Raw genomic sequence first — 18,577 nt, 5'->3', positions numbered from 1 at the left:
TGATTGATTGGTATTAGTAGTATTCCAGAACTAATTATTGATTGAAAGATGGATCTAAGTAACATACTATTATCATTACATATTGCATTATTGGATATGGATATATTATTTTTCGTATGATTGTATGTCACTTCTAAACATGGAAGATATTTCCATGTATATCCATCTTTCATTCTTAATATTATTGTTCTTGTTATTGTACAATTGGTATGTATATAATTTGATCTAACTCCTAAAGTTGGTGTACTATTTTGGAAATAATTAGTAATTTTTGTTTGATCTAACTTTAACATTAATTAATACATACATGTACAGAGTAAGGAATACAATAAATAATATTGCTGATATGGTTAAGAGTATAAATCCAACGAATAAGAATGATTGTTTATGTTTCATTGTTTGATATATGTATATTATTATTACAATTGTATTTATATTTGGATCATTGATCTAATGATATCCACTTATACGTGTCCGATGTAATAACTCTGATGATGATGATGTATCCGACTGATTGGCTGACGTTCCTGCTTGGAAGACTGGTCCACCACCACATCATCCCAAATTAATGAATGTCATGTGATGGTCCTTCAAAGCATGGTTTTTCAAAGACAGGTCTTCAAAAAGGGGTGCCATTTCAGTCTTCAGACTGATGGCAATCATCAAGAAAGGAACATTACCTTACAATCTTGTAGAGTACGGTTGTGTTTGGCATTGATAGCACGCAACTCCTTACCATCTTGTGACTCTACTGTCATTGTAAGTCCAGTGGGCCATGTCTTTGGATTGGACATTGGCACTCGCATCCATTGCTCTGCATTTGTATCTGAGAATGCACCTGTAGCGTCCACAGGCACCCAACCATGCTTAGCCTCATAGAACTCTGCTATACAATGTGAATCAAACCTCTCGAATCTCTCGCCTCGATGGCTAACAATCCAAGGATGAAACAGTCTTCTTGCCTACATGCGAGTCGATGTCGATTGAGTCAGTCAGTCAGGTGAGCTCGGTCGTGCGACATGATACATACAGGGATACCAGCAGCTCTAGATAACATTACAAAGAATAGTGCATGTCCTCCACATTCACAGTATCTAAAGTTACTTTGAAGATATTGCTCGAGTGTTGGCCATGGCATGCCTGGCTTGGGTATCTCGTAGGGTATCTGACCGACCCATGTTGCAATGGCCTTGGCCTTGCCAATGACATCGAGATGTTGCTTGCCTTCCAATATACTTCGTACAATCTGTTGGATTCTTGGATGATGTGGATCTATCCTTGCCGAGGTGTGATCAGTCACACCGAGGTATTGGCGTGGGTCATCATTGGGGTACCATTCCGCCAGTTGATCACCATAGCCACTGGTCTGTAAACGATTTGGATTGAACTCAATGTCCAATGTGTACTCGACGTGTGATGTGCTCAGCGAGCCGAAAAGACCGCCCAGGAATGAAGATGTGGAGTTAGACTTTGGTCGAAGAACCAGGTATGTGTTTCCATTGATGTGATAGGCACGCTCCAATGTGATGTTGGGAGTGATCACGTTGAACTTGATATGTCTTTGGAATGGTCTGTTTGGTGGCATTAACAACTCGAATGTTCCATTAGAGTTGAGGTCTCTGGATGACAGTGGTGTAGTCCAATGGAATCTGATCACTCTGTTCTTGGGTGCGGCAGCCTGTGGGGAAGATGCCAGCCTCATCATCGAAGCAGTCGGCTGCTTCACTTCAGTGTTATGAAGCACCTCTTGAACCTGCTGACCATTCTCATTTGGTTGTCTATATGAACCATTCATACGTTGATCCCATCCACGTATAGTCTTATCCACATAGAATATCCATTGATACTCATCACTCTCATGTTGAGCAATAACATAAACATGTCCATTACCACGCAAGGCAGTAGCACTCTTAATATATTTGAATGATCCAACTCTATAGCAACTGTTGAATATCTGTTCCACCTGTTTAGGGTCTATGTTTGATTGATCGATCTGATGAGTGAGTGATCGATGCAATATCATCGCGTCCATGGTCAAGTACATACCATTCATCATTGATATATACTTTAGTGAATTGGCAAAGTCTCCATTGTAACAATGATGTAAGAATCCAATGGCAACATCAACTTGACTATACTTATTCTTCTTTCCAAATGGTTGTAAACTCATTCTATTTATCTCTTTTATATCGTTTATACCAAATATCTCTTTAATATCATTTATCTCTATTATATCAATGTTTATAACAATGAATGATAATACTATAATAAGTAAATAAGTATCTAAACCCATGTTTTATTATTGTTGTTCACATAATCCAGAGATCCAATCTTCTCTTCTGACACATGTTAACGAATCGTCATTAGTGTTTGGAGACGACGTCGTCAGGGTGTGTGGGGTTGGCAGGGAAGGGAAGAGGGGGTCACAGCTGTGACCAGTCACAGAACATCACTACACCTCCAAAGTGAGGAATCGGATGGATGTTGGTGTCCAAGTGAGTATCGAGGTGATTGCTGATACAATCTAATCCATTGATCGGTCGATCAACTCTGAGTCTTTTTGTCTCGTCTCTCTGAAGACGACATTGCTTTCCAAATCATAGTGCCAGTGGATTGGCATGTATAGTAACATTCTTCAATATTATATCATTGAGTGGCTTGTCCTTGTTGTCCACTGGTACCTTCTCCATCTGATCCAAAATATCAAGTCCATCAATTACTCTAAATGTGTACATAATGTTATGTTAGGATGATACTCTGCAATGCTGGACAGTACTACTACTACCCAAGGTAAGGTACTTACTTGGCAAACACAGTATATTGTTTGTTCAAATGTCTTTGCTTGCCATAGGTGATGAAGAATTGTGAACCATTGGTATCGGCGCCACTGTTGGCCATCGATAGGATACCCTTGGTGTTGTGTTTGAGATGAGATACAAACTCATCCTTGAATGGTCTCTTCCAAATGCTCTGTCCTCCACGTCCAGTATTTGTTGGATCTCCACCCTGTATCATAAATCCCTTTATATTACGATGAAACAATGTACCATCATAATAGTTTGATGCACATAGAGCTAAGAAGTTCTATTTAATGTACAACGTATAAGTATGTGACATTGTCATTCATTCATTCATTCAATCATTCACTGTACGTACCTCTGCAGCAAGTGGAACTGAATCACAAAAGACTTCAATCTTGATATCACCTAGATTAGTATGAAGAGTAACAGACTATGTATAATGCTATTAATATAAGTATGTGATGTGTATGACTATGTGTATATGTATACATACCATGATGCACTATCTCTCTGTCTCTCATTCACTTTGATTGGGAATGAATGATGAAGTGGTGTCAAACTTGAAGACACCTGCACCCTTCAACTTTTTTTCGAACCTTCTCCTGTTGTCGACCACATTGATCAACTTTCATTCATTATTTGATCAATAGTTAGTTATAACAACACCCTTTTTATATATACATAAACTTATAGTCCTGAAATGACCTGGGTAGAAGTCCTTCCAGTCGGCGTCGTCATGTCAGTCGGAGTACTGATCATGGCATACGGCCTTGACAAGTCACACAGATTGTTCCATCACGGAAAGGTAGGAGATCGATCACATCAACACGACATCAACAACGACAGAAAACAATGATATCAACACATGGCCGACGGTGCAACAACAGAAGAGTGGAGTCAAGTGAACATAGTATACTTACTATATACCTCATCATGCGATCAAACAATCAATCAATCAATACAGCCACACAGACACTCAAAAGATAGAGTCGATTATCATATGGACGCTCGTGATGACAATATATTGAATTATAGATCTGTCAAGAATGACCCAAGGAAGCTACAGAACTTTAACAATCAGGCAAAGATCTAAATGATCACATTACATCGATTGATCGAACTCCTCTCTCAAATGATACATTAGCCTACCAATACATATTGCGAACCCTGTTACTATCAAGCGACCAACTCAGTTAGCGACAGCAGTACTTCCAACTATACATAAACATATAATATTGAACAACAATCTAGCAGGTCGCGACGATAGATAGATAGATACCTTTATTATTACATCAGTTAGTTCATCACTGTATTTGCCAGCCATTCAAGACCCTCGTAGAGTCCATCACCTGTTAATGAGCAACAGTCTTGGATGTGCCACCGACGATTGAATGCGCCGAGTATGGCTTGGTCCAGACACTCTGTGATCTCTCCAATAAGCATTGCATTTGGTAGGTTTTGTTTGTTACACCAGATCAGTATAGGTGAATCACGTAGCTCATCCTCTTTGGCCAGCTTGTGCAGCTCTAGACAAGCCTCTGGCATGCGAACTCTATCATTAGAGTCAATCACAAATATGATACCTTGTACATTCTCATAGTATTGTCTCCACAATGGTCTTATCCTATCTCCACATATATCCCAACAGATGAACCTAATGTTATTGTATTGAACTGATTGATTGCATTGAGACGAGTGAGTGAGTGATACCTTGTCCAGTCCAACCACCACTATAAGATGATGATGATTATCATACCTTGTTCCACTCTGAATCCTTCGATTGGATTACTGGTTATCACTTCGCCAAGCCTCAGTCTGCTGATGATCGATGTCTTTCCAGCGCCATCAAGGCCGATGATTAGAACCTTCAGGTCACGACTGTGGGTGATCCGTGTGAATAGACGTGCGAATGCTTGTCCCATCGATCTCTAAATGACGATTAGTAGTGTAGGATGTCAATCACAATCCCGTCTCACTCTTATTTGTTGGGATGGGTGGATGTTTGATTGAATGAATGGGGGTATGGTCAATCAATCAGTCTGATTACCATGATTAGAGGAATGACATTGCAATTGTCATATTAATAGTTACATCAACAACAACTATTATCGATCATGTTACAACGAATACTCGACACACACAACACTCTCATCATTCCATTCCACAACCAAAGGCAGGTGATTGATTGATCAGTAAGTGTGTTTGGTGAGTGTGTCTGTCTGTCTAACCCCATAACTTATATCTCATTCCATGTCCGATTACATCAATCATATGATCGATTTATTGATTGACAATCCCCTTTGGATTGATTGAATGAGTGAATGATTAAATTTATTCTATATCCTAATATTACTTGTACCATATACTATACTGTATAATTACTACTTCAACTCCTACTATTACTACGACACAATGTTTAAGTTTAATAAACAAATATTTATAGTATTATTGTTGGTTATAACATTATTAGTTCTACATACTAATGGTAAGTGAATTTGATATCATATTCGTGGTCTATGTTCAATGATTAACATAATGTCCATGTTGTAGGATTCAAATGTAATCCGAAATGTAAGAGAGATCAGATATGCAAGGAAGATGGATGCTGGACTGATTGTCATCAGATCAATACAGTATGCAAACCAAAGTATTTCTGTGAGAGGGATACTGTTGGTATGAAGTTCTGTCTACCAGATTCACAAAGGAGTCGTTAAATTAATTTAAATTAAATCCATGTATTATTAAGAAATAAAGGTGGTGTTGAACTCAACAACTTTCGATATCAGTCAATCGGGAGTTTGATATTCGCTTCTCTTCAATAGTCAGTATAATTTCTTGGAATTAAACAATGTTGTTGACAGAATCAACAAAATGTTACAGAACTATAAGTTATATTACTTCATTATAATCAGATAATAATAACTATATTAATAGTAATAATAATAATAATAATAATAATATTAAATTATAATGAAGAGGACAATTGAGGATAAAGAATCAATCATTGAACCATCAATAACAACCACAGATATCAATAACAATAAAGAATTGGATAAGAAGAAGAAGGCTAGGACATCTTCTAGCAGTAGATCAATATCAAGCTACAAGGTTGAGGATGCGCCTAAATCCTTTACATCTCCTCTACTACTACTAAAGACTACCGTGGTTCAACTTAAACGAAAGGGTGGTGTAGTTGTCCAAGACTGTGACGTGTACATCGGTAGGAAGTGGACTATGGGAGGATGGGATCTTCCCCAGTCCAAGTGGCATAATCCCTACCGGAGGACTAATGTATGTTGTCGTCTTTGTGATTAATATGAACTATTTATTGATCGATTGACTGATCAATCAATTAATTAATAATTCATAGGATGCCGAAGACATTGTTGGCAAGTATGAGAAGTATATAATGTCCAATCAATCTTTGTTGAAGGACTTGCCAGAGTTGTTTGGAAAGAGATTGGGATGTTGGTGCAAGGACAAAAGCAAGAATAGTACATGTCATGGTGATATTCTAGCAAAGCTTGCTAATGAGTTATGGTCAAAGACCAACTCATTGACTGTCGCCACTTCTAATGATGAAGATGATGGTGAAGAATAAGGTATGATATGGATGAATAAAGACATTGGAGTTGTTCATCAAGTATTGGTCTCAGTACCAATAACATTGATTTATTAATTAGGTTATTATACAATAAAGGAGTTATTATTATCTGTTTCCAATTTCCAATTGTTCATCCTGCAATCTAATCCAATCACAAAGAGTGATTGATTGATTGATGGATGATTAATGGATGTATGGATGATGTTTAGATCTCAACGTTAAATAGACTGGTGATATCATATGGATTCTGGCTGTTATGTTGTTGGTTGCTGTTGTTGCTGTTGTTATTATTGTTTGGATCAGTGATGTTAATGTTATTGTTGTTGTTGTTGTTGTTATGCTTCTGTGATGTATCTGTGTGTTGGTCAAAGAATATGTAATCGTCTGTGTGATCAAAGTTGAAGTCGGACATGAATGGATTCTGAGGGAAGGAGGCAAGCAGGTGGTCTCCAGTCTCAATGTGTCCATTCAATTGTTGTTGTTGTATATGTGGATGTTGTTGCTGTTGTTGTTGATGCGCTAGTTGTTGATGAGGATGTTGTTGTTGTTGTTGTTGTTGTTGGCCCCAGTAGTAGTTGAAATATGGCACCTCATGAGATGGTGGCGCTTGGTAAATATACTGTTGACCTTGTTGATTAACATGCTGTTGATGTTGTTGTTGTTGTTGTTGCTGCTGTTGTTGTTGATGCTGTTGTTGTTGCTGTAGATGTTGTTGATGTATGTGTTGATGCTCTTGATGTTGTTGCTGTTGCTGTTGAAGATTGTATGCGTGAACTTGTTGTTGTTGGTTGACCTGCTCTGAGGCCACCTTGTGAATTGGTTGCTGAATAATGGGAGAGCCGATATTGTCTGGCTTCTTGCCCTGAGACGACAGATTTGGTGATGAGGTCGGCGTGCTTTGTTGGATTCTTATGATCTGAGGTGCCACCACAGTGCCCTGGCGGTAGAGATCATTGGTATTGATCATATGCGCAGTGTTATTGTCCAACTGATGTGATAGAACGAATGGTGGGATATTGTATTGATCCAATCCGCCAGAGTGTTGGAGAGGTGTGCCGATTAGAGTTGATGTGGTAGTCGTTGTAGATGTACCTAATGATTGGTCCGATGGATAGAGTGAGATGGGCGACAGTGAGGGCGAGTTTGTGTCCTCGTCATCGTCATCTTCATCGTCATCCCTGCTGTTTGATGCTGGTGATGCTTGAGGTCCGGRGACCAATCCTTTTGACCAACGTTGAGTTCCAATGGGTTCTTTATGGCGTTGGCCGGCCTGCCATCCAGAAGTTTGGATATAGCCGTCCACTTGTTACCCAGTGCCAAGTGAGACTCGATGATGATCCTGTCCTCCTCGGGCGTCCAATTGGTCTTTCGCACCTCTGGGCTCAGATGATTGAACCACCTCTCACGACATTGCTTTCCAATCCTTCCCGGTATCTTGGCAGCGATGCTCGACCACTCCTTTGGACCATTCTTATTGACCAACTCTACCAACTTGGCATCCTCCTCTTCCTTCCAAGGTCCTTTAACAATACCAGGATTCTTTGTCTTTTGCCATTTGTTTATCTTTATGATAGTATTAGTATTTGTAGATATATTGAATGAGTGAATGAATGAATGATCACATACTTCATCAGCATCTTGTGTCCATTTGGATTTGCTAACCCTTGAATTCTTGCTCTTCTTTGAAGGGGACATTGGTGCCGTGAGAGGAGAGAGTGATGGGGACATTGAGAGGGGCGTGGGCGGATTGGAGAGTGATGCATTTTGGAAAGCGATTTGGACTGACGTCAGCCCAGGTGATTGAGCCACTGGAGTGAGCAGTGGCGATGAGACCAACATTGGTTGGCTCTTGCTGTGAAGTGAGAAGTCGTCCTCCTCCAACTTCCTCTTGCTGACCAATATCGGCGTGCTGGATTGATGTGGTGGCTGGGAATTCATTGTTGGTGTCAGACAGGAGGTGATTGACGGGGGGATGTTTGACGTGGCGGTCATGCTCTCGCCATATTCTCTATTGATGTTTCCGCCGCTGTTATTGATGCCGCTACTCGACGTCGACACCTGTATTCCTGTAACATTCAAATGAGGTTGGTACTGTTGATTCATGTCAAAATGCATAATACAACCTAGAATCAATCAATCAATCAATCAATTCCTCCTGTTTATGTTGTTATTGCTGTTGTTGTAGTTGTTGTTGTAATTTCTGTATCCTTCTTACTAATATTCTTTCTCACTAATATTATTGTATGTTTAGGTTCCTATATCCTATATGATGATTGATATGCCTGCAACATTGATCAGTATGGTGTTGTTGTTGAGCATATTATGTTGCTGTTGTTGTTGTTGTTGTTGTTGGTCATGATGAATGATACAACAATAGAGAGTGAGAAGAATGGATAGGTGGATGTGAGTGAACGAGTGTGTGATTGTGAATACCAGAGAGAGAGAGTGTACTCTACACCCTCTCATCATTAACAAACACACACTAACACTAACACGCCATTCTCATCTCTCACTTCCTTCCCTTCCCTCCCTTCACCACCACGTGGTATTCACTCTCCAAAGAATAGTAATGGTTCTTCATTCTATTATGTGTGTGTGTGAATGATTGTGTTTGCACAATGTTTGATTGATTGATGGAGTGTGTAAGAAATGATTGAGGGTGGTCTTCAAATATGACATTAAAATGATGGCAGGAAGGATGATGAATGAATGATTGATTGATTGATTGATGATGGAATGGAGGGGTGCAATAGATGTTGTTGACTAAATTGAGTGGGAAACAGATTGATGATGGATGGATGTTTATGTATTGTCACTCTGTTTGTATCTGTGATTCCAAGTGTAATAGAATGTCAATGTTGACTTTGTTTGGGTGCCTGTCTATCTGTCTGTCCCTTTACCAAAGTGACATATTTAACTGTAGAACTGGAGGTGGAGCGAGATTTAAAGTAGAAAATGATTGGCAAACTTACAGAATTGGTTAATTGGTATCTTTAAATTAGATATCTTTTGGAATTTATTATTCTTATTATTATTATTATTTATTAGATATTATTTAATGACTCAATCATGTATCTGTCTGTAAATTTTAATTTATATTTAATTGATAGAGATAGAAATGATAGATAGGGCCTAGGGTAGAGAGAGAGCTTCTAGACCTTGACTGCTGGGTCTTCATTGTAATCGAATAGCATTGCTGGGTTGTCCTTCTGAACACACACTCACTATGTCTAACAAACAACAATTGGAGTTCATTCAATCCCCCAATCTCCACAATTATATTTAATTAAATTAATTATTCCTTTTATGGACATGAGGAGATTGTTCTTGTGGTTTTGTGAATGAAACTATCCCCTCCATTGTTGTTGGTGTTGACATCCAAGTACTTCATGTAGGTGACTTGGGGACCAGGGGGGTAGTATTATTGGCATCCACCTATATGTCTTTCGTTTTTGAGTAATGGAGTGGGCAGGAGTCTTGTAAATTTGGAAGTACGAATGATTGGATGAGATACCAGGACCTGTTTAGATGACCCTACCACACACGTATGATGTACACTACAATAACTTCGATCAGAACATACTTACTTTGACACACAGATAGATAGATAGATAGATAGAATAAGATGAAGAAGTGGGGAGGATTGGAATACTTTAAGTTTGCTGTATATATATTGATGCCTATAAGTTGTTCATTGTATATATTAGATAATGATCGACTAAATAACTTAATTAGAAAGGTATGTTATTAATGTAATGTGATGTCAGATGAATGAATGAGGTCAATGGTCTTACATAAATACAAACAAGTATCACTTTGTTGTATACCCACCCGAGCAATACCCTCAGGAGGAGGTACAGAGGATGATTAGAGAGGCAGCACAGAAGAGAGCCGATCGTCTGAATGCCTCTGATGAACAAATGTTGGCACAGAAGCGTGAGGAGAGACATCAAGATTACATAAACAAGCATCAGTATCACAAGGAGAAACAACTACAACATCAACAACAGCAGCAGGCCCAACAACAGGAATCACAGAAGTAATACATGATATATACATTAACGAACGAACGATTGAATGATTGAATGGATGGTTTATTGCTGCAACTCAGTCTTGATTGTTTCGAGGAATGTTTGGATGTTGGACTGTGGCACTACCATGATTAGACCCTTGCGATGCATGTGACCCTCCAATGTCCATCTGGCACCGGGACCATAGTCATAGGGAATGTTGAATGTGCACCATGCAGATGCCAACTCCCTCAAATACTTGTCCTCAATCTTGAAGTAGTACTCCTCGCCCTCTGCCAATTGTGCTGCGGCAGCAGCATCCTCACTCTCCTTCTTGGACTTACTGGATCCAGCATTATCATGCTTTTGCTTCTTTGTAATCTCCTTGGCATCTTCTTCATCCCCCTTCACTTGGTCATCGGCTGCGCCTCCAACTCCATATGACGTCAGGAACAGATAGTTCTTGAACTTATACTCGTCCTTGGTCTCCTACATTGATTGATCCATCATGTTAGAATGACCGTATCCCATGCTCCATCCATGTTACTCGTCTCATACTTACACATAGAAGTTCAATGTCCCATTGGACGTATTGATGTAGTGGATGCACAAGTTGATAGGGTATGTTGAGGAATCGCTCATTGAAGAATAGTCCAAGTTTGCCCATCTTGCCGGCGAGGAGGTCGGCCACCACGGCAGACATTTGCTTGTGCTTTGGCAACAGTTTGGCATCGATGTGTTGTGTCTCTGGTTGCTTGGTCTTGGCCGCAATGTAGTCGGCATAGCCCTGAACAGCATCGTGTTGCTTGTTCGTGGCATAGTTGAGTACGGACACGAATCCATATGGATCGTCATTGTTCTCCACTCTGATGGCGCGACCAAAATCCACACGTTTACATTGATCCAGTATAAGATCAGTGATTGCTCCAGCATTAAACTTTGTTTCCACAGTCCATGGTACCAACTTGATCATCATATTCTTTATCGAGTGATAATCATTGCTTTCAACCTTTGTAATATCGAATTGGACACTTATCTATAATGTATGTTTGATTGATTGAATTAGTGATTGAGTGAGTGATTGATTGATCGGTGGACATGACATGACATACCTCATCAAAGTCACTCTCATCATCACTGTCACTGCTGCTACTTGAGTCTTGATCTTGGTCGCTGTCATCATTCTCATCACTGCTATATTGTACGTTATAAATGTTCTCATCTTCACTGCTCTCCTCAGCTACCTCCTCTTCCTCATTCTTTCTCTTTCTCTTTGTTTGTTGTTGTTGTTGTTGTCCTTTATTATTATTATTGTTAACCTGTTTGTTTGTAGTTTGTTTTGATGATGTAGTTGTTGTTTTGGAGGCTACTTTGGCAGCAGCTGGCTTCTTGGTTATCGCGACTTTAGTGGCAGCTGTGGTGGCGGTGGTGGTAGTTGTGGTTGTTGATGTGGTATCTGACTTCTTCTTCTTTTCCGTTGCTGGTGCAGGAGTAATAGTAGTAGCACTACTATTCTTCTTTGTCTTTATCATTGTTAAACGTTGATGGGTAATAAATGAAATGAAAGCAAAGTGTCGTCTTTCGTTTTTTCATTAATCACCACACTTGATCAAACTTCCAAAGATCATTTAAAGTGTCAGCTTGAGAACTAAGTATATTTATATGATTTAAAGTAATAGTAATAGTAAGGCAATGACGACACCACCACTGGACATCATCAATCTTGAAGAGGAGTTCTTGTTCTTGCGACTTGGGTTCTGTCCCTCGAGCAGCTTGTCTAGACGATCACATGATCCATCATAGATACTGTTGGTACATGTTGTGTTGGCGATAGTTGGCATGCACTTCTCAATGTAGCACGACTTGTATAGACCACATTGCATGTTGATACAGGCCTTGTATCTAGTGTTGCTCACTCTTGGACATTTGGAACTCCATGCACACTGACTCATCTGATCCGAGAGTATCTTGCATTCTCGATTGAATGCCACCTTAGTATAACATGCTCCACTATCACATGAACATTGTTCCACCAAGTCATCACATCCATCCACAGTGCAGTTGGTTGTTTTGCTCGGCTCGGCATAAGTGCAATACTGTGACAAACACTGGATATCATTGAATGATTGATTGATCGAGTTAGTGAGTGTATGTGATGGCGATCAATCAATCAAACATACGTAAAGACGATCTTCGATGTCACACTCGGAATCAGTGTAACATGGTGATCCTTGTGACTTGGAATGTGCCTCAATGCACTCGCCATAGTGCATGGACATGCCTTTCTTGCCACATGTTAATCCATTGCCACAACCGACATCGATGGTACAGTTCTCATTGGCTTTTGGCAAGTCTGTGCAGGCACCCTCCACTGTACAATACTGATTATATGGACACTCATAGTTGTTTACACATCTGTCCTTATCTCTAAGTGAACATACATGTCCCTTACACATCAATGGTGTAGTACATTGTATAGTGCTATTACATGGTTCATTCAATCTTTGTGGTCACGTTATGATTGATTAGTTCAATGATTGATTAATCGAAATGGAAGAAGTAGACATACCCTACATAGTTGATTGGAGTGCATCTGGTCTCACCAGAGTCGTCTTCAAGACATGTACAGTATGAATTCAAACATGATGCAGAAGTGACACATTTATCGCCATCTTGGATTGCATCTTCACATGTATTTGACTCTGGATTACAATAGTATCCATAATTACATGTCACTATTGTTCCATTACTATAGTTTGATTGATTGATTGATAGATGGAATATTAGTAAGTGTGAGGTTCTGGACAATGTTCCAAATGATATCACATACTTTGATCCACATTGTTCATCCTTGTTTGCACAAACTGCATTAGCGATACATGATGCTGATGTATTATAGTTGGAAATTACCAACAATAATAAGGATAAATAAAACACTCTACTCATTATCAGAGAGCTCTCCAAAGAAGAAGTAGTATTTTGAATGATTAATATCGATTGATTGATTGATAGTATGAATGATCAATGGATATCAATACAAGGATGACCATACCTATCCCCAGTCCTCTACTAATCAATACTGACACATGATTCATTCATTCATTCCAAAGTTACAAAACACATCACCACACATCAATTATCCAAAGATTGATTGATTGATCAATCCAACCAAACACACTCACAAACTCACAATACCACGACTTTCTACATCACTGTGATACCACTCCAACAACAACAACTACAATTCAATTATCTTTCCTTTGACTCGTACAACTACAATATATTAATATATTTAATTAAATCAAATCCCAGACTTGAACTTCAACAATTCTCTCCCCTTACGTCATTCCAAATGCTAACCACTCAAAGTCATGTGAACACACAAATAGACGTCACACTTGGAGTGATAGTCAACAGTTATACATACATACATACACATACACATATAAATACAATGACGAATCAACTCGGGATATATATCATTCACACATAATGGTTTACTTTTAAGGTAGTCATAGCATCACATTGACAGCTAGGGGTGTGCGATTGTCAATGCAGTGTGAACCACATGTGGACAAATCGAACTTATAACTATGACACAATGGCCTTGTTTAAGGTGTCGTCTTCATGTTAAGACATAGAACTATAATATTACTCGCCACTCACACACTTGATAGTATACTCATCCACTCATTCATTCATTCATTCAATGTAGTAGTAGTATATCTCTTATCCATTCATTCAAAACTTTAATTAACTTATTTATTTATTTATTAATACATAGTATAACTATAATAATATACACCTTATAACATTAGTATCAATAATAACAAACAACAACAATGACACAGAATATTAAATTCTTCCACAATGAATGGATTGACAGGACATCCATTCCAGTGGCCAGACGTATTGTACCTGGACATCACACGACAGAGTGTTCCAGAAACGACTGTCAATACGGTGGAGAATGGAATGGTAAGTTAGTAATTAATATTGAATCAATATCCAAGTTATACTAATATTCAATCATTATTTGAATGAATAGGTATTAAGAAGTCATTCTTCAATGGATCAAGAAATGAGAGAAAGATCCACACATGGAATGGAAATCGCCATGGACCAAGGTCATACAACAATGACATGTACGACCAACCATATATTATGGAGCATGGATACCATTGCAGGAAGTACTTGCTCAAGACACCACAGTTGGTAGAGTACCATGAGCCAATCATGTACACCAGACCATACTACCTGGAGAGAATCAATCACTCTGGTCTGGTGCATCCATCCTACCTGTCAGACGGCAGCAAGGTCATGGGTATGGAGATGGCCAACAGATTCGTCAAGGCCGACCAGCTCTACACCTACGCCGACGATCTCCAGTTCAAGGAGCGCCAGAGACAGGACAATGAGTCCGTCCTCAAGCACCAGGAGATCGCCAGACTCAACGCCAACCAGAAGGCTCACGAGAAGGCCGTTCTCAGGAGCAAGATCAAGAGAGACCAGTTCCTTACTGAGGAGAAGGTCGTTGCTGAGGCTGAGCCATTGTTCATGCCAGTCGGTGCTCCAATCGCCAGAACTGAGATTATTGAGCAGGTCCCAATTGCCACTGCCGCACCAATCATTGAGAGGACCACCATTGTCCAGAGACCAGTCGTCAGACAATCAACTGTCGACCCAGTGATGTACCACGACAGACTCTACGTTCAGGAGCCAGTGGAGATCGTCCAACACAGAGAGTACCCCCAAAACACTTCATCGGGACATGAGCGCGTGTACATGGAGCGCGAGCCAGTCAGAGAGGAGGCCTACTTTGACCCAAGCAACCTTGTCGAGCAGCAACCACAGAGTGTAATGATGGACAATGGACAGACATCACAATGGGTATCAGACTCTGGCGAAACCTACCGCAACACCTATGACGGACGTATCATTGAGCACGGCACAATCTCACCAGTCATCATCCGTGATCGTGTTGCCTACCGTCAGGGACCAACAATGAAGCAATACCAGTAGACCTACACCTCTTCTGCTGCTCCTCCCCCGTCATCATACTTACTTGCCTATGTCAAGACATCAAGCAGCCGCAGCTGCAAACAATATTTAAATAAATGGATACACTAACTATCTAATATAATACACAATGTTAGGGTTGGAAATATAACTGATTGGGTGCGCGCTCGAAGGGTTTATTGCTGTTGGCAGGCGACTCCTTGTGGGTGACCACCGTGCTCATCCTCATCCTCCTCCTCGTAGGCCTCGGCTCTGTGTGCGGCGCCAGCGGCGCTACGCTTGGGTTGGTCGTAGTCGGACAGGACGACCTCCTCGTCGATGCCGTCGTGGCTGGTGGGCTTGGGGGCTGGCTTGGGCTTGGGCAACACCTTCTCCAAGAGCTTGGCACTCTCTGGGGCGATCTGGCCGTCGGTTGGGAAGTTAACGACGAACTTTACAATCAGCTTGCCCTTCTCCATTGGGTTTCTGTACTTGGGCATACCCTCGTTATGTATGCACTTGATGGCGTTGGGTGTGATGATCTTGGCGGGTGGGTTGGTAACGGTGAGGACACGGTCGTCGAGGTGCTTGATGTAGAAGGTGAAGCCTGTCAGAGCCTCGAGCAGGGTGATCTTCTGCTCCATGATGAGGTCGTCGCCGTCGCGCATAAAGGAGGTGTGCTCCTTCTGTTGTAAAATGACAATGACATCACCTGGAGTGATGTCGGGCGACTCGTAGTCACCCTCCTCGGAGAAGACGATCTTTTGCTGGTTCTTCATACCTCTGTCAATGTTGACCTTGAGTGTCTTTTCCTCCTGAATGGTCTTGTTACCCTTGCACTTCTGGCAACGGTCCTTCTCTCTGATCACTTGGCCCTCGCCTCTGCAAGTGTTACACTGCTGCTTGATCTGCTGCACCATGCCTGGTCCAATCTGTCTGAGCTGGACCTTGACACCGTTGCCGTGACAGTCGTCACACTTCTTGACGGCGTCGGCGGTTTTGGCACCCTTTCCATCACAGTCTGGGCACTTTGAGTTCTTTTGCAGTGCCAACTTGGACACCTTGCCTCTGTACAGATCCTCAAGGCTGACCTTGAGAACGTGCTGGAGTGACTCTCCCTTTCTTGGGCCACGACGACGCTGACCGCCACCGCCAAAGAAGTTACCGCCACCTCCAAAGAAGTGTGAGAATATGTCCTCGCCGAATCCGCCGGCGCCCTCCTTCAATCCCTCCTCTCCGTATTTGTCATAAAGCTCTCTCTTCTCCTTGTCACACAACACCTCATAGGCTACAGTGATCTCCTTGAACTTCTCCACAGCACTTGGGTCCTGGTTCTTGTCTGGATGATACTTAATGGCCAACTATAAATATTATAATTCCAAATGAGAGTTAGTAAAAATTGATTGATTGATTTGATTTGATTGAATGGGAGATGATTATAAACTAACCTTTCTGTAAGCCTTCTTGATCTCAGTCTCATTGGAGTCACGTGATACACCAAGAATATCGTAATATTTGTTGTCAAGTCCCATAATTAATGTTATTTACTCTGTATTTGTTTGTAATGTACCAATCAATGAATGAATGAGTTAAGTTGTTTGATTGATGAAGTTTGAGGATAAAGATGAACTCTTACGTTTTGGAGAGTAATAAATAGTACAATCTCTTTATGTAATGTTATATAAAATGTCAATCTAATATAGATAGATAAGAGAAAGAGATACAACAAGAGTGAATAATTGAGTTTGAGTGTCAGTGCGTGAGTGAAACAAGCAAGTAAACAACTAGCCAAGGTTAGGGGAAGAGAGAGTGAGTGCGTTAGAGAGTCAGCAGCACTCAAAGACGAACGTCTGACCCCAGATGTAGGGGTTGGTGAATGGAAGCCTCAACTGACCACCATTTTAATTAAAAAAAAAATCGAATAAATTACACTGTGAACAGTTGGCTGTGGAACTGAATGAAATCTCCACGACCTTCCTACTTTGGACACATACACCAACACGATTTTGTCGTTCGGTTTACAGTCATCATTGACTGAGTTGTGTTTGTGTGTATGTATGAGTTTGATCAAGAAAATGGATGTTAACAATGAATGAAAGGAAGGAATGGAATGGATGGATGTATGTATAAATGCGAGTTTAACTCGCATGTTGATGTCTGGAAGAACAAAAGACACTGTAACTTTATTGGCAAGGAGGGTCCATTGATTAATTAGATGTTTGTGGCTACCATCGAGAGTGCACTCAGTCCAGAGATCGATGGAACACAGTTGGCATCATCCTCAAACTGTTCCAAGGTGTTGCAGGGCTTTGTTGGACTGCTGTTGCTTGTACATGTCGATGTTGTGGATGATGATGTTGAAGTTGATGATGAAGATGATGGTGTGGATGTAGAATTGATTGTTGAGGATGATGATGAAGTATCTTGTTTGTCGTTGGGTTCATCATCAATCATCAGATCGTTGGTCGATGTGTTAATTGTGTTGGGCTCATTATAGGCGTTGTAGATGCCGGCGATTCTTTGGATCTCTTTGCTGATCAGGGAATGAAGAGAACCGACGTCGGTGACCGTGGCTTGGTTAATGGCACCCAGATTGGCCAACACAGTCTGGAGCTGATGTTTGAGGAAGCCAATCTCCTCTTCCTTGTGGTGCAGTGACGACGAGGATGAGGACAGTGATGATGATGGCGGTGAGGTGGGCACAGACGTTGGAATACCACTGGCAGCATTAGTGAAGCCAAAAGAGTGGTGGGGAAGGGGAGGAATGTTGGAAGCCTCTAGCGATGAGGAGAGGGGTGGACACTCGATTGAGTTGGACGAGGAGCTCGGTGAAAAAGTGGAGGAGGTTGTCGCAGTCGTTGGTTCGACAACAAGTGGAGGGAGAAGATGGTTCTTGGTATCCTTGGCCGAGCTAGTGGAGGACAGCAAGAGGAGGCTCATGGGCGACTCCTCGTCGTCGTAGATGGGATCGTCGTCTTCGATGTTGACGTCGTCGCTCTCGCTATCTTGCTTGTGCGACGACTTGGAAAAGCTATCGACGACCGGAGGAGATCAGAATGGGGATGGTCGGGATGGGCGCTTGGTGCATCACCTTCAACTTCTTTTTCAACTTGGGCGTGGAGTTGGACTTCGATGAAGTGATAGGTGCGCAGGCCGACGCAACG

General features: G+C 41.0%; 12 protein-coding genes across 12 annotated transcripts; 4 read left to right on the top strand and 8 right to left on the bottom strand.

Annotated features, from left to right (window-relative positions):
- Positions 1–662: 662 nt before the first annotated feature.
- On the bottom strand, positions 663–2,170 carry SAMD00019534_104710 (hypothetical protein; the record flags this gene model as incomplete). The annotated part of the gene is made up of 3 exons (XM_012894309.1): positions 663–962; positions 1,031–1,974; positions 2,047–2,170. The coding sequence occupies 3 exons, from the start codon at positions 2,168–2,170 to the stop codon at positions 663–665; spliced, it is 1,368 nt and encodes a 455-aa protein (XP_012749763.1).
- A 427-nt stretch (positions 2,171–2,597) lies between these two features.
- SAMD00019534_104700 (hypothetical protein) lies at positions 2,598–3,322 on the bottom strand (the record flags this gene model as incomplete). The annotated part of the gene is made up of 4 exons (XM_012894308.1): positions 2,598–2,721; positions 2,804–3,084; positions 3,157–3,206; positions 3,295–3,322. The coding sequence occupies 4 exons, from the start codon at positions 3,320–3,322 to the stop codon at positions 2,598–2,600; spliced, it is 483 nt and encodes a 160-aa protein (XP_012749762.1).
- Positions 3,323–3,501: 179 nt separating this feature from the next.
- Positions 3,502–3,894, top strand: SAMD00019534_104690 (hypothetical protein; the record flags this gene model as incomplete). Its single annotated transcript, XM_012894307.1, has 2 exons — positions 3,502–3,606; positions 3,766–3,894. The coding sequence occupies 2 exons, from the start codon at positions 3,502–3,504 to the stop codon at positions 3,892–3,894; spliced, it is 234 nt and encodes a 77-aa protein (XP_012749761.1).
- A 203-nt stretch (positions 3,895–4,097) lies between these two features.
- On the bottom strand, positions 4,098–4,723 carry SAMD00019534_104680 (hypothetical protein; the record flags this gene model as incomplete). Its single annotated transcript, XM_012894306.1, has 2 exons — positions 4,098–4,474; positions 4,558–4,723. The coding sequence occupies 2 exons, from the start codon at positions 4,721–4,723 to the stop codon at positions 4,098–4,100; spliced, it is 543 nt and encodes a 180-aa protein (XP_012749760.1).
- Positions 4,724–6,035: 1,312 nt separating this feature from the next.
- On the top strand, positions 6,036–6,402 carry SAMD00019534_104670 (hypothetical protein; the record flags this gene model as incomplete). Its single annotated transcript, XM_012894305.1, has 2 exons — positions 6,036–6,092; positions 6,172–6,402. 2 exons carry the CDS (start codon positions 6,036–6,038, stop codon positions 6,400–6,402), a joined length of 288 nt encoding a protein of 95 aa, XP_012749759.1.
- A 208-nt stretch (positions 6,403–6,610) lies between these two features.
- SAMD00019534_104660 (hypothetical protein) lies at positions 6,611–8,508 on the bottom strand (the record flags this gene model as incomplete). Its single annotated transcript, XM_012894304.1, has 3 exons — positions 6,611–7,393; positions 7,639–7,968; positions 8,032–8,508. 3 exons carry the CDS (start codon positions 8,506–8,508, stop codon positions 6,611–6,613), a joined length of 1,590 nt encoding a protein of 529 aa, XP_012749758.1.
- A 1,760-nt stretch (positions 8,509–10,268) lies between these two features.
- SAMD00019534_104650 (hypothetical protein) lies at positions 10,269–10,448 on the top strand (the record flags this gene model as incomplete). Its single annotated transcript, XM_012894303.1, has 1 exon — positions 10,269–10,448. One exon carries the CDS (start codon positions 10,269–10,271, stop codon positions 10,446–10,448), a length of 180 nt encoding a protein of 59 aa, XP_012749757.1.
- A 57-nt stretch (positions 10,449–10,505) lies between these two features.
- SAMD00019534_104640 (hypothetical protein) lies at positions 10,506–11,989 on the bottom strand (the record flags this gene model as incomplete). The annotated part of the gene is made up of 4 exons (XM_012894302.1): positions 10,506–10,793; positions 10,981–11,451; positions 11,528–11,613; positions 11,656–11,989. Coding segments are annotated over 4 exons (1,179 nt in total), but the record flags the coding sequence as incomplete, so codon positions are not given.
- Positions 11,990–12,082: 93 nt separating this feature from the next.
- On the bottom strand, positions 12,083–13,361 carry SAMD00019534_104630 (hypothetical protein; the record flags this gene model as incomplete). The annotated part of the gene is made up of 5 exons (XM_012894301.1): positions 12,083–12,523; positions 12,596–12,796; positions 12,857–12,917; positions 12,985–13,164; positions 13,246–13,361. The coding sequence occupies 5 exons, from the start codon at positions 13,359–13,361 to the stop codon at positions 12,083–12,085; spliced, it is 999 nt and encodes a 332-aa protein (XP_012749755.1).
- An 896-nt stretch (positions 13,362–14,257) lies between these two features.
- Positions 14,258–15,437, top strand: SAMD00019534_104620 (hypothetical protein; the record flags this gene model as incomplete). The annotated part of the gene is made up of 2 exons (XM_012894300.1): positions 14,258–14,393; positions 14,464–15,437. 2 exons carry the CDS (start codon positions 14,258–14,260, stop codon positions 15,435–15,437), a joined length of 1,110 nt encoding a protein of 369 aa, XP_012749754.1.
- Positions 15,438–15,610: 173 nt separating this feature from the next.
- On the bottom strand, positions 15,611–16,945 carry SAMD00019534_104610 (hypothetical protein; the record flags this gene model as incomplete). The annotated part of the gene is made up of 2 exons (XM_012894299.1): positions 15,611–16,774; positions 16,862–16,945. 2 exons carry the CDS (start codon positions 16,943–16,945, stop codon positions 15,611–15,613), a joined length of 1,248 nt encoding a protein of 415 aa, XP_012749753.1.
- Positions 16,946–17,624: 679 nt separating this feature from the next.
- On the bottom strand, positions 17,625–18,353 carry SAMD00019534_104600 (hypothetical protein; the record flags this gene model as incomplete). The annotated part of the gene is made up of 1 exon (XM_012894298.1): positions 17,625–18,353. The coding sequence occupies one exon, from the start codon at positions 18,351–18,353 to the stop codon at positions 17,625–17,627; it is 729 nt and encodes a 242-aa protein (XP_012749752.1).
- Between the last annotated feature and the right edge of the window lie 224 nt (positions 18,354–18,577).

The sequence above is a fragment of the Acytostelium subglobosum genome, assembly GCF_000787575.1.
Source record: "Acytostelium subglobosum LB1 DNA, scaffold: scaffold27, whole genome shotgun sequence".
Taxonomy (NCBI): Eukaryota; Evosea; class Eumycetozoa; order Acytosteliales; family Acytosteliaceae; genus Acytostelium; species Acytostelium subglobosum.
Note: the sequence above shows the minus strand (reverse complement) of the source record. Positions and strands in the feature narration are given on the sequence as shown.